This window comes from Echeneis naucrates, chromosome 24 (assembly GCF_900963305.1).
Source record: "Echeneis naucrates chromosome 24, fEcheNa1.1, whole genome shotgun sequence".
NCBI lineage: Eukaryota > Metazoa > Chordata > Actinopteri > Carangiformes > Echeneidae > Echeneis > Echeneis naucrates.
This window is the reverse complement of record NC_042534.1, coordinates 2178067-2192783: the sequence shown is the minus strand read 5'-3', so window position 1 is coordinate 2192783 and position 14717 is coordinate 2178067. Positions and strand designations below refer to the sequence as shown.

Sequence of the window (14717 nt, the reverse complement as noted above, 5' to 3'; positions counted from 1 at the left end):
AGGCGAGCCAGCCATGCCGTGCCAAACTAACACTGACATTGTCCTGACATTTCCCTCCCGCTGGCTTTTTTTTTTTTTTTTGCCTGCCTGCTTAGCATATGTGTGTGTGTGTGTGTGTGTGTCGTGCATACGTGCATCTAAATGTGTGTGTTTGTGAGATTTCCAACTCGCTGTCAGACTCCTAGTTTCAGAGAAAATGGCTCAGCAGTGCTCTAATGGCTTTGGGACTCAAAAAGAAGTGCATATAGTCATTGACTGCTCTGTGTGTGTGTGTGTGTGTGTGTGTGTGTGTGTGTGTCTTCTCGACAGGCAGAAGCAGCAGTGCACAGAAACAGCGATAATGAGACTTTAATGTGGTTGTTAAATAGAAAAGGAACATTTTTTCTCCGCAGCTCTTTACAAACACTCGTCTTTGTCACTTTAATCCTGCTCTCCTTGCTTCTTCTCACCTTTTCCTTCAGCACACAAAACATCTTTCTGCTTGTAATTTCTTCAGAGGGAGCTGACGGTTAATTTCTGGAGGCTGCAGACGGAGCTCCGAGGAATCCTCCAGCTGCAGAAGCTCGTTCTTCTTTTCCACAAAGAAAAAAAGACAAAGCTCACATTCATCTGTAACTGATGCAGCTTGTAAAGGATGTTGCTCGCTCTTCTTGTGTTGGGAGCTTTAATTGTTGTTTTTTTTGTGTGAGATTTGTGTTGCGATGAATCGACGGAGCTCACCTGTTTCCTTCTGATCACATGCAAACTGAAGCAGCATCTGTTGTTTGTTCGTGTTTTGTGTTACTAACACACAACATCCCTCAGCAGGCTGCCTCTGACTGTGGATACGTTAGGTTGTGGATCCACTGATGAGGTGTCCGTGGCGCTGAACCCAGAGTTTTTTCATCACTTCACACAGTCATGTTGAATGTCTGAAGCAGAGAGGATGAGTCTGATAAACTGATAAACCAGCAGGATGATCGTCAGTTAGGACTTTGATTTATTGACACTCAGCCTTCAGATCTGAGCCAAAGTGGTTTAACTGGTCAGTCGATGGTCAGCCCGGCTCTTTATATCTCTCTTTGTCTCTGCAGGAATTCACAGATCTGAATTATTCACAGCCTCCGGTCTCAGTCTAAATTATGCATCAGTACATTTATGGTTCCACGGTGGGGCCGAGTCTCTGGGACTCACCTCACAGTCGGTGTTAAAGTTAAACATCCGTCCTCCCACCGAGGACGGAGGCTCTGATACCTTCAGGGTCTGAGGTCGTATGACGCGATCAGCTTCTTTTTTTATTACGTTTAGAAAGTCTGCCGTTTGCTGACATCATCCTAAGTTTGTAGTTGTAAAAAGGAGCTGTCAGCTCGAGGAGGACCTGACGTCGCACCTTCAGGTCAGCTCAGTGTTGCTATCTGTGATATTAATTAACAGGAATTCCTTCATTCAGCGCCGTGTTTGAATAGCCGTGTGTGTAAATGTCAGTCTAATCAGCGCTGAGATTAGATGCAGCTCAGAATTAAATGTGCTGCTGTTAGCCAGCTAAGTGTGAGATGGTGAATGCTGAATTCAGAGTCCGTTTTTCAGGGTCGATCATCACTGCTGTTTATCTTTTTCTTTTCTTCAGAGCGACCTGCTGCTGTTGTCCGTTCGCCAAAAGGACACCAAGTGTCGGGCTGATGGAGAGACGGAGGCTGTAACGTCACGCTGTCCTTATTATATTCTCATCGTCTTCCATCCATCACTTTCCCAGAATCCTTCTGTCCTTATCTCCGAGTTCGTCCGCTCGGCTAACGGTGCTTCTCCTCTCGCTGACCTTTGTGGCTCCAGAGTGAAGCGGCAGGTGACATGTGACTAAAGCTGAGCTCGACACGTCGGCCTCTGCAGCGACACACACGCACAAATAACTGCTCGCTACCTGTTGTCTGCACAAATGTGTATGTTTATCAGCAGCTCCCACACCTTCCACAGAACAACTTCCTGCTGCGTGACATTAAAGCTGATGGAAACGTGCGTCCTGGGACACACAAACACGCACACACGCGTGTGGGCTCTGGTGATCAGAGATAAGTGCTGACAGAAACTGCTTCTGTAACTCTGCACATATGTACACATTATTACTATTGTTAATTCATTAACTATACCTATATCTATAACAATACTTCAATGATAATTGGATTTAAAAGATAATTTTAAATAAATAATTCCTGATAAATTTGTATTATTTTTTTTTTTAAACTTAATCTTTCCCATAAACTTCAGCGATCTTGCAGCATCAAAGCTTTAAAAAAAAAAAAAAAAAACTTGAGCTATGGACTAAAACTCCCTCACAAAGAATCAGACGACAATTCGTTCTTAATGGAACAAAATCCTTCAAAACAAAACGGATAATAACGGATAGAAATTCATTCACAATAATCAGATAATATTTTTAAACATTGCAGTTCATACCCGTCGACCGTGACTCCGTCTTTGGCAGCCTGATGAGTGTTGTAGCGTAGCACGATGATGTGAGTTATTCCGGACAGCTCTCCTTGTAATGCATGATGTCACACGGATAGCTTTAATTAATGGAGCTGGACTCCAACACTAATTGCATCTGGATCTGTTTAGCATTTTGCTCGGTCTCTCTGACATTCAGCTGTAAACAGTTGTTGCACTCCATTAACAAAATGGCTTTTTTGGCTCGGACCTGCAGAGAGAGAGAAAGACATAATTCAGTTGGGTCCGGCTGTGTGTCGTTCAGTTTTTTCTTGTATATATATTTCGTGTTGACGGTGTGAGGCAGGTTACCATCGTCACCACCTTTTCATTTCCCTCCTCCGCTGGGCTGAGACATGGAGGCTGCAGGCCAGCTGGGGAATGTCAGGGATGATCACACCTTTGTCCCCAAACTCGACTCTGTCTGGAAACAGCTCAGCTGCGAGATGTTCTGGAAGGTCTTCTTTTTTTTTTTTTTTTTTTTTTGTGTCACAAAATAGTTCAAATTGTGTAAACTGTCTGCTTTCTAGTTGTGTTTATAATCCTGGTCATGTTCTACCGAGTGCGGTGTTGCTGTAATAATAATAATAATTAGAAATAAAAGGTGAAGGTCGAAGGTTTTATCTGTTATTAGCTGTCTGTCTCAACATGGCTACTCTTTTGGAAATGGTCAGTTCAGCCCGATGATCTCAACATGTCGCGCTGCATTTCACACAAAGTTAATGAAAGGTAAGAGCTGATGAGTCGTCACGCAGCCCGACAGAAATAATGTTTAACACTTCGATAGGAGCGATGTTGGTTTGATGTTGGATTGATGAGCAGTTTTAAAGGCTCCTTCAGAAGAAGATGGATATCAGCTGGATGTAAATCCGGCTGAACTGTTAATGAAGCGGCGAAAACACTGAGCTCTCTGGAGCCGACTGGCTAAACGCCGCCGCCGTAAAAAGGATTAGTTCAAATGAGTAAAAACACCTGCGACAAACTGCCGAGCTGTCATGTGTTTCTGAGTCTTTGTTTCTAGAAGCTGTGAAAATCCGGATCAATTGAGATTTTTACACTAAACAGTTTTCATCTCATTTATCATGACTGTTTGATTTTCAAACAACAAAGACGTTTGTGTCCAACACAACCAGATCTCCTTCTTCTCTCCCCACATCGGCCGACGGCCTCAACTTTAAAGTCCTGGTTGTATAAACAGCGATCAGTGTGAAGACGCAGCCTCAAAGACGTTATTCATCTTCCAGTAATTGTAAATATGACGATTGCTGCTCACATGAAGTCCCCCTGGAGAAAATCTCAGACCTGCTGTCCCACCTCTGTGTGAAAACACTGAACCTCTGAAAGCTCCGGCAGTGTTGGACTGAATCGTTTGGACTTTTTACCTCCACCTTCGTTGGTTTGTAACTTTGGTCAGTTTTCTGACTCCATCTCGCTTCATTATTAGAATCATGTGGTCACCAAGTCCATGACACAAACTGCAGGGCCGTCTGGACAGACAACACACACACAAAAAAACCACATGCAGTTTAAGTCATCACACATAAACAACAAACAACATCTTCCACCGAGGACGAGAACTTCTCCATGATCAGTTTACAGCAGTTTAATAACTAATGGAATCAAAGTTATAAGCTGCTTCTGGTGTTCAAATGAATAACTTTGTCCTTTTTATTGAGGAGGAACTCGTGATGAGATACGTTTTCATTCAGCTCTGAAATAATTCAACAAAGCACACGAGCACATGTGCTCAGTGAAGGCCTTGGGGTGGAGAGCAGGAGGGTTCGGGCAGAGGGACTCGGGGAGATCCTGCACTGTGCATTCAAAACAAGACCGGGGCCGCACTTTAAATTAAAGAACACAGACAAAGAGGAGGCGGAGAGCCGCCGCCGTCGCTCTCTGCAGCGTTGAAATGGAGGTTTGTGTTCTCATTAAAAAGAGAGGCAGAGAAATGAAATTCTGAGTTCTGATGGCATCTTAATTAGACACGCTGGCAACCTTTTCTGCGAGCTTATCAATAATCCTCCTACAACACTCTGTATCACTGAGCTCCAAATCCCCAAAGTCATCTGATTCACATGCAAACAATGAACAATGCACTCCATTGAGGGAGATATTGACCACAGGAAAATGGAAATGCTAATACCAAACTCCCTTAAGCGCAGACCCGCTCCTGTACAGCAGCGCATGCATACACGATGATTAACATATGACATCTCTGGCCACTCAATTTGGGCCGCCACGAACAAAAAGCTTTACAGACGGCGAAAACCAGATTAAAAAACAAATAGATAAGAGGAAAAGAAGCAAACTCCTGCAGCTAAAGATTAAAATCAGAGAGGATGAAAATAGTTTAGTGTTGTGACACTTACAAATGAGCTGAGAAGGAACATCTTCACGATAAAACCAGCTGGAGATAACAGGATGGAGGTGATAAACGAGCAAAGGTCCTCCGACGTCTCCGGGCTCAGAGCGCAGCCCAATCAGCCCAATTAGCACCAAAGACCTGCTTCAGATTGGTTGCTGTCAGTTAGAAAAGCCCATAATCCAGACCAACAGCACAACAAATCATTATACAGTGAAGTCATCATCTCTAAACTGTATCCCCTTCTGAGGCTCGAGTCGGCCCCGGCACCGATAATGAGCTTTCCAAAGCTAATTGAAATAAACAGCCCATTAAGGGCAGATTAGCGGCGGCTGGGTTGTGTAACAAACGTGCAGGTCAAACAATCAAAGCAGCTTTAGGTGGACCGTGTTTGCTCAGCTCTGCAGCTCAGAGCGGGCCTTCACAGTTTTCCACCTTCCAAACTTTGGGAATGTGTTGAAGTTACTTTGGTTATTGATTTACAACAATGAGTTTTTTTTTCTCTTGTTACATTAAAGTCTCCTAGTGATAATCTGTACTGATTCAGGTGAAGTGAAGCACTTTATTTAAAAACACAAAGCCTGATCTGAACTGTGAACAGTAACAATGTAATTCTACATTTTAATTCCAGTTCGTTTGAAGTCCAAGTTGCCTAATTACCTTTAAAACAAGCAGTGATACACAGAAATAATCTGCGAAAACATCAGTTTGTAACACAAAACGCAACGTACAGACGTGATTGTGACTCCTCAGAGCTTTTGTCTGTCATGTAAACCAGCGGACAAATGAGAGACCTGCTACCTGCTTCAGACGCTGCTAATAAGAGAGCAGAGAGAAGAAAAAAACAATCACAACTGGGGATTTGTTTTTCCCCAGAGAGGAGAAAATCCATTTGTATTATCAACCTGGAACCGACTCCAAAGGAGAACCAGCAATTACAGCCGAGGCCCGTTATCATCCGGAGCCGGAGCCCCAGAGGGACATCAGAGATGAGTTTATTCCACCGAAGTTTGTCGCATGTTACCACAGAGAAGAGTCAGGAAGGAGCGCTCCGCCCTGACGCCCCCCCAAACATCAGTGCTGTAATAAAAGGGGGTCAGGCGTGCCCTCGCTCCAGTGACGTGTGCTGTTTGTGTCATCCATCCAAAAACAACCTTCTGGATTCTGAGCGGCTTTGACAGATTTCATCCCACCGATGTCTCCTGCTCTCTTTGACAAAATGGCCGCCGGTGATGTCAGAGGAGTCGGCACGGAGACGTAAAGCGGTTTAATTCTGGGCTGGATAAAGTCACATGAATCAGAGACTAATGATGTTTGGCGTTTCGTTGCTCTGAAAAAGTGGCCTCAGTAAATGTGAGAGCTGTTTCCCTGAACCGGAGCGGCTCTGACTGCTTTTTGTTTTTCTCAGTTTGGCCTCTGTGAGGCGCTCGATAAGGCGAGTTTGGCTCCCACGTGGCCAAAAACACTGATTAATGCAGATTCAAAGTTCAATACGTGGAAATGTGACGCGCTCTCTGTGGTGAAAAGCTCCGCGGCGTCTTACTGGGTAAACATTTGATCGGCGCCTCTCACTGTACGACTGCACGTCCCGCTGATGAATGCAGCTGTTCTGGGGGGCGGACGATTTATTATTCAGGCCTCAGTGTGTCTGAAGGAGGACAACAGGACTGCAGCACCGGGAGAGCAAGAGAGCTTTGGTTACTAATGAGTTTATCACAATGATACAGCCCTCCTCATACATCTTTCATACACAGGCCTGCAGAAGAGCACATACACATGAGGCCGTGTGATGCTTCGTGTCGTGTTGTGGCATTAATGACGTGTGACGTCGACGAGGCAGCGAATCTCCGCAGGCCGCCTATGGATTTCATGGCAGCCAAGTAATGATTCCTATTTCATTAAAATCTGTTCACATGTGAAACTGAGAGCTGTCGGCCTCATTCCAACGCTGACAGCAAGAATAAGTAAATAAATATTCACATTACAGGAAAAAATACGCATTTAAAACTTGATTATCGCAGCTGTTCATAATCATCGAACAATGTTTGCATCACGTGTTGAATTATTAAATAAGATGTGTCCTGAAAAGGATGAGCTTCTGTCTGTTGCTGTTATTAACCAACAGAGTTGTCTCTCACTCATTTGATGGAGGGAGTGAATCTTTTTTTGGGCTGACAGTGCGGCCTTTTATTTAATTTGACTGTTTTTCAAAAGCAGCTGTTTGTCTCTGTAGCTCAGATTAACAAAAACGTCTTGTATTAAGGAGTCACAGCAGCAGGGCAACAACAACAACACCAGCTGCTGCTGAAGGAACAGATCGGTCAGATTACCACAGAAATGTGCTTCCTGCTGAAGTGATGATCCGTCATCCTTTTTCTGTCAAAAATATGAGAACAGAAGGGAACAGGAGGGAACTTTCTCCTGAAAAAGGTCAAAACTTTACCGGCATCGATTCCCCTGACAGTTCCCGTCAGTCTTGGCTGGTTTCGGATGTTTCGGGGGGTTTATTGTCGATAAGGAAACAGTTTTTAGAGTCGCTCCTTGTGCAGCACAGTTAGCTGGAACATGCTCCTAGTCGACGGGCTGGCGGACAGTTTTCATGTCGGTGAGAACGACGTCTCTGTAGCGTCTCTCCAGTCCCTCCATCCACTCCAGGTAGTTACCGAACTTGAAGCCCTGAATCGGCTCCTCCTGCGGGCCAAAAACAAACATCGCTGTTATTGAGACTGCTGTTGTGTTCTCTTTTTGTTTTACTGCACACCAAAGTGTTGATCAATGAGCTGTTCTGTTCGGGCTCTGAAAACACAACGTCCAGGTTAAACAATCATCCCTTCAGCCGATGCAAAGTTCCCATAATGCCAGCTGCTCTTTGACATGGACGGAGAATCAGAATCACAACATTTAGTGTTTTTTCAGCACAGATGTGGCGTTCCCAACTGAAACGGCATCATGTGATTGTGACATCATCTGAGTGGGCGACTCGTTTCCGACGCTCTGTCTATTTTCTGGGATCTTTGAAAGTACCAATGAGGGCATTCACTGTTTTCAAACCGCCGACTGTTGTCGTCTTCACCTGGCTACGAGTTTTAGCGAAACGCTGCAGTTTGATCATTGACACTAAAGATGCTTTTCTTTGTTTTCACTAACCGAGCAGGTGATTGTGAATAATTCAGCGGAACTCTTTCATTCAGATATTTTCCATTTGATCTATTTCAACGTCACAGGAAATCAGTTTACATCTCCGTCGCTAACGTCAGTGTGTTGCGTTCGGGTTAATGAAGGAAAGCAAAACAAAACGCGAATACGGCCGAGCCACGTCCACCGTCCTGCAGTAACTGTGTTAGAGACACGTATTAGACCAGACAAAAGACGTTATCCGGCTCATTTGGTTTTCATTTCACCGTCAGCGCACACCTGTCATGACAACACTCAGCCTCATGGGTAATGCAAACACTGCACCGCAGCAGAGAGCAGCAACCGCTCCGCATTACGGTGCAAGTGGCGTCGTCAATTAGCAGCCTGAGAAACGCAGCACCCAGAGGACGCACCGCATTCAGAATAACAACACACAGCACAAGAAAAACCAAACAAAAAATACAAAAAAAAACAACCCGGTTTCACCGACGGTCATTATCCAGGCCAAGGCCTTTAAAGAAACACACACACACACACACACACCGCAATTTAATGACCTTCCTTTGCAGATTGTGTTTTTGGAGAATCTAATTACAGGTTTATTTTAGCAGGTAGGAGGAAAGGATGGAGACTAATCCACATCATTTATTCCCCTTTAATAGAACTCCACATCTTCACAGTGTGAACACTGTGTGTGTCTGTGTACGTCAGTTTGCTCAGCAGCTGTTTGATGGATTGTGGTGAAATGTCTTCTGATGTTTACCTTCAGCACCGTATTTGGATTCTGTTTTCTGCTGCTTACATTTTAAATGGACATAAAATAAAAAGACGAGAGTCAAAGCTCAAACTGTAAAAAAATAAATAAATTGTGTGTAAATGCTTAATTTGGGGATCGGTGACTTTTTCTTTTTTTGGTCTACTTTATGAGCTTTATATTTGTAATCTGTGAAGATCAATCAAGAAGTGAGGCGGCTGTGCATTGATTATTGTTTCTACGTAATACATCAGCATCATTTTCTGGGGCCAGTTTTCACTTTCTCTACTTTGTAAATCATCTCACGACACTTTAATCTCATTTTATAATCTGGAGTCATGGTCCTGACCATCATCAGCCTGAAGGCAGTTGTTTTATAATTTGCAAAGTTGTGCTTTTCTGATTGCAGAAAACCCGCCGAGGGGTGAAGCGCACAAAGAAGAAATAGATTAAGAGCAAACGGAGCAATGGGTTTTTATTATTTAAAGGGAGCGGACAGTGACTGCAGCTGGGTAATCATTCAGAGGGGAGTCGGTAATGTCAGGAAGAAATGAGTTTTCGGGGTGATGGAGGACCGCGGCTCCTGTCATTACTCCAGACACCACCGCTTTACTACATAAAACACACTTTATAAGACAAAAATCATCTTTTAATCATACGCTGTTATGAATTAGAGGCCACCAACTACTCTTCTCTGATCCACCGCAGTTAATAAAGTGCAGATGTATTGTCAGCTACGTAACTACAAAACTATTAAATTCATATTTTGTTGTTGTGGAAGTACATAACCAGATGGAAACTGTGCAGTGTGCTCAGTTATGTTTTCACATGAAGAATAATGCCTTTCTTTTTCAGAGCGAAATTAAGAATCACCAAAACGGACATCAGCTGCAGTCGCAGTTCAAACCGTGAAGGAGAGAAGAGATGAGCAGCATTAATCATTTGGTTTGTTATTTTCTGCAGGAATTCAGGTCGGACACGAGCTGTTTAATGTTCCCCTACTCTTCAGGATATATTACCCATCATTAGGTAAGATACTTAATGGATTAATTAGCAAAGATTCCCACCGATTTTAGCCGTGCCCCTCCATGATCAATGAGCGGTAAGAATATTCAGCCAGTTTCCGTACACACAGAAGCAGCACTTCATTAGGAACACCGTCCTCCCATAAACCTGCGTTTTATCCACCGACCATCAGAGGACGACTCCACTGTATCAGAGAAAGAAGGCTGATTGTATTGAAGTCTATGGAAAAATGGCCCTAATTCTAGTTTAAAGTGTTCAATACAACACCTAAAAACAAGAACAACTTTGACAGCCCCACTTCAGATGATCAGATTATCATTAGATGAAATATAGATACCCCCCAGTGATGGAGGAGAAGTGTCGAGTGGTGTGTGTCTGGGAATGTGTTTGGTTTTTTTTCCTTAATCCTTTGATACCACGTCGGTCTCAGTAGAATACGTACGTTGTTCCAACAGCGAACCACAGATAAGGTCATCAAGACGCTAACTAGCATGTCTAAAACTTTCAACAGTTCAGCTCAGGACGACAACGTCACACACAAACAGGCAGACACAAACACACTCCGTCTCCAAGCTGTCTCTTGCAGGCGTATTTGATGCTACAGCTCATTAGAAGGACTTCCTCAGATAAAGCCTCCGTAACTGATCTTTTATTCACAAAACCTGTCAGTGGTATGGAGATGTTAACACCAGAGCTATCAGCTGGAGACAAGACAGGCGGAAATGCTTAATGAATAATGACGATGTCAGGCCATGCCTCATTCACAAAGTTGGTGTTTAATGTTCCCTTCGATATTAGTAAAAGTAGACGTCTCCAGACTGCCACTTCAACCTTTTGTGAAATCTTCAGGGTGACTCTTCATTTCAACATTCAACTTGCAGAACTTATTTCCACGACACAAACTTTCACAATAAGTTGATTTCCACATTCTGTTTTGGGCAAAACACTCCAGAACGGGAGGTTTTGTGAACAGATTCTAAAAGTAGATTTATTTTTTTTTTATTCATTATGGATGTGAATCATGGATGAGTGCAGGATTTATGAAGGGGAGCTGGAGAAGTCTTACAGCAGCAACTACGCAAGACTTGGAACATAAAAGTGGATGTTTAAGACCAAATAACAAACCCGGGCTGCTACTGGGACGCTGCAGAATAACTAAGATGACACGAATTAATTCCTCTGCCCTGCATATTCATATCTACAACTATAAATAATTCTACTGTGGAGATGGTAAGAAATGGCTCCTTTCAGGTCCTGATTAGTTACTTGGACAGACTCTAACCTTGAGCATCAGTGTGTTCAAATCTGTTTTTAGATCTCTCAGATGCTGGACAGGTTTTTCACAGCGGACGGATGCTGTTTAGTTAATAAATATCAGAAAGAGTTGATTTATATGTGATTACATTTCATTCGTAGTTCTTTGAAGAGGGCAGAAGTTCCTTCAGTGAACAGATTCTGGAGTCACTCCGTGTGGAGGAAGTTTTTTTTTTTATGGGTTGAGTGAAATATAGATTTAAGACCAAAACGGGATGAATTTTTTACCATGTTGGTGTTTTATGATGTATTATGTTTGTCTCCTCGACGTTTTTACTGGCCCTGATTCATTATCCTCTATGTGTAATATAGAGAATACATCGCAAGAATCAAGATACAAGGCTTATTTGACTCAACACACATCAGCAGAGCAGCGTAAAATCCAAAGCTAAAGTTTTCTTGTGAAGGTTAAATCTACTCAAAATCTGTGGTCGCATATTTTAGATTTAACCGTCGACCTGAAATCAAAACATCCCAAGTAGCTGAACATTCACTTTAGTTAAATACGGCTCGACAGGAAGTGTTCTGTAACGCCGGCTCACCTTGAGGAAGACCTGCAGCTCCTGGGACTGTGTGCGCTGCAGGATGTGGGGCTGCAGGTGTTTGAACACGGCCACGCACACGTAAACCTGGTAGTCCGGGCCCATCAGCACACAGGTGGAGACGTAGTGGCAGATTTCAGTCCAGTCCAGGTAGTTCCAGAAACACTGAGTCAGCCAGTGGAGGCACATCTGCAGACAGACGGACCGATTACAGAAAAGCTACAGAGAAAACCTGTTCATCTGAGAGCTCTCATCAATCTTCATCCCACCCTTCATTTTACAGAAAGAACTGATTTAATAATTACGCCTGAGTGAGCATGCGCTCCTCCGGGTTTCTGAACTCTTTTGCTTGTTTTGACATGAATCAATATAAATGAGAATCGATATAATTACGTGTGAGCACAGGCAGGATTTAGTCCAATTAAGAGCTCCTCAGCACTAAATTATGAGTCAACAAACACATTCTTCTTCTTGTGTCGATATTCAGCAATATTTAGTCCAAAGGAGGGTTAGGTTGTCTAAATGACTCCATGACTTCTCCGGACTATTTTAGCCCGTCTAATATTTGCTCGCTATTTCTTTTTCTTTTTTAGCTTTAAGGGAACCATCACGGGCTTAACATTTCTACTTAGCTGGCACTTTGGCAGCGGAGCATAATTATACTCCGACTGTCAGCAAAATGTTAACAGGAGTACTTCCAGAGGTCCTAAAGCTGAAATCAAACATTACAGCCATGAAATCAAAAGAACTATAACAGTCCTAAACTTCATAACAATAATAAAAGCCAGTTATGGTTATTATGATGAGGCAGCAAAAATATGTCCAACAATCTGGCTAGTTTACGGCCTGATGTCTGATGTCTGTATTTACTTCGTCAGCTTTGTAAAAGATTCTTTTTGGAAACACGTTTACTCAGAATGAAAAATTAAATGACTGCTCAGAGCGGGCCTGAATATTGGGGTGGGATTAGGGGACGAAGAGGCGAACAGATGCATCCTAATGTTTATTTCTACAGCTGATGATGAGTTCAGATCTGTGACATTATTGCAGCGGATCATCGAGGGATTTCCACACGTTCTCGATGAAGTGAAGAGAAAGAGGAACTTTTTAGCTGCTGAAGATGAAATGAAAACGCAGACGGCGCTGCCATTTAATGTTTTTATTTAAGTTCTATTAAAGCACTAAGCGGTAGCTGTCAGCTCGCCGCTGTGAAGGTGTTGTTGTTAAAGAAGCCTGAGAACGCTAACATGCTGGCAGTGACGGTGTTAACAAGCTGACAACATGCAGGGACGATGTTCTCCATGATCAAACCTACAGCGCTAACATTTGCTAATTAAAAATAAATAGCTGTTGTGCTGGTTCAGACCAACTTGTCCTGATAACATACATGACACCAACATAATTGTAACTCGTCGTGGAAGGGGGCCGACTGAACAGCTGCTAACAGGGCTGCACTTCATCAAACCATGTTGGCAGATATTGTGATTTCATGGTTTCCTGTTACTCAGAAAAATATGATTATCGTGGGATTGTTGTTGGGATTGTACCAAACAAACTAACACGCTCAGCAGGAAATCTGATTTGCAGGCACATTTGAATGACAAAACAAAACAAAACTTCAGCTCCTGGATTTGGATATGACACTTGACCAAATTGTGACGATCAGATGTTACAGCCCGGACTGAAGCCCAGTAAGAAGACAGCAGCTTTTGTTAATCGTGTCTGATTTTCATGTGACTACCGTCAGAAGCTTCGAATCTGTCTGAATTTCGCTGCGTTTTAACTAACTCTCATGCTGATAATTAGCCACTAACGATACGAGCCTGCAGGGCATCCACACAAGCAGCACTTAGACTCCATAAACATTTTGGATTATTTCCCCCCTTCATCAGAAAGCCTGATGTGTGTGGTGTAATAAAGACGGGAAGCCGGTGGATCCGCGCTGCCCTTCATCTCTGAGCCCTCGGGCAGGAAAACAAGTACTGTACCACCCGAGAACGTACATTTCTCTGCGGTCTTCCCAAGAGAGCGGCAAAGTGTTTTCCTCTGTTGTTGCCGTTCCTCTCAGATAAAACTCAGGGGCCAAAGGTGAGGCTCATTTGGGCTCTGCTGTCAATGAGCTTTCGGAGCTACGAATAATCTGAGCGGGACAGGTCGGAGCCAGACTTCATCCTCTGCCCGGAGCGTGAGGCGCTGAATGCACGGACGTCGTTTCTCTGAGAAACAGTCAGCTTTCAGTGTAATCTCACTGCGATGTAATCATCAAGATTTGATGAAAGCTGACTTTGAAAGTGTCTTCTTCCTGCCTCAGACACCGACTGTGAAAACAGTCCTGACTGCCTCAGATGTCTAACCGTCCTATTGATGGATATTGACTGAGGCCGGCAACCACACACACAAAAGCTCCTGTATGAAAGTCAGAGGTGTATAATGCTTGGTTTTGTCGATGCTGCTTTGTTGGGGCTTTTCAAAGCTCAAACTTTTGGAATAGATATTTCCAGTGCTGACTGAAGTATAGGTGCTCATTATCACCTGGAAGAGGCGAGAGACGATCTGAATGTTAACTTATTACTACACCCTGGAGACGGAAAGTTGATATCTTTGATTTCCGAGTCTTATAAGCTTCCCTGATGCCGTGCATTATGGCAGCGTCAACGTTGAAATGCCGACACACAGAAGGGATCAAATATAAGAGGATTCAAGGTGAGAAACCTTTTCTCCCTCTCTTTGTTTGGGAGAAAGAAGTCGGTGTCAAATGATAAAGTGCTGAGGAGCAAAGATCTGACTTTTCAACCGCTCTGTTACAGAAAAAGGAAAGATTTTCATTTCCAAGCTGACTATTGTTATTTTGAAGTCAAGTGAAGCCAAAGCAGGATAAATAGGAAAGTCATCTGCAGGTCAACCAATATGTGGTTATGAAGGCTTTTACAACTCATCCTGATGTCGGTCATTAACGACAAACTTTTTTGTTGTTGTTGCGTTTTGATTTTTGGGTGGTACAAAGTTCAGTTTGCTTTAATGCCTCCATCAGTAGTCACAACAGCACTGAAATGGACATTATCATAAAAAGACACCAAAGTCTGTCTAGACGGAAATCATCGTCTACATTTCTGAGAATTACCGC

General features: G+C 43.3%; 1 protein-coding gene and 1 long non-coding RNA gene across 5 annotated transcripts in view; both read right to left on the bottom strand.

Moving 5' to 3' along the window:
* Positions 1 to 395: 395 nt before the first annotated feature.
* On the bottom strand, positions 396 to 3840 carry LOC115037891 (uncharacterized). Its single transcript, XR_003840479.1, has 4 exons — positions 2773 to 3840; positions 2431 to 2671; positions 721 to 1860; positions 396 to 568 (listed from the first exon to the last, which is right to left on the bottom strand). It is a non-coding gene; the product is annotated as an uncharacterized LOC115037891 (long non-coding RNA).
* Positions 3841 to 3842: 2 nt separating this feature from the next.
* The window catches only part of tbc1d32 (TBC1 domain family, member 32), a 51381-nt gene continuing 40506 nt past the window's right edge, over positions 3843 to 14717 (bottom strand). For 2 of the 4 annotated variants that reach the window (XR_003840478.1, XR_003840476.1), the window contains exons 33-35: positions 11594 to 11782; positions 4830 to 7513; positions 3843 to 3947 (exon numbers count right to left, since the gene is read on the bottom strand). Coding sequence is in view for 1 of the 4 variants with exons in the window: in XM_029496655.1 (XP_029352515.1) it covers positions 7394 to 7513; positions 11594 to 11782 (309 nt within the window). In the remaining 3 variants the exon portion in view is untranslated. Of the gene's footprint in view, positions 3948 to 4133; positions 7514 to 11593; positions 11783 to 14717 lie in introns of those variants that run through there. The other 2 variants (XR_003840477.1, XM_029496655.1) reach the window with 2 other exon arrangements.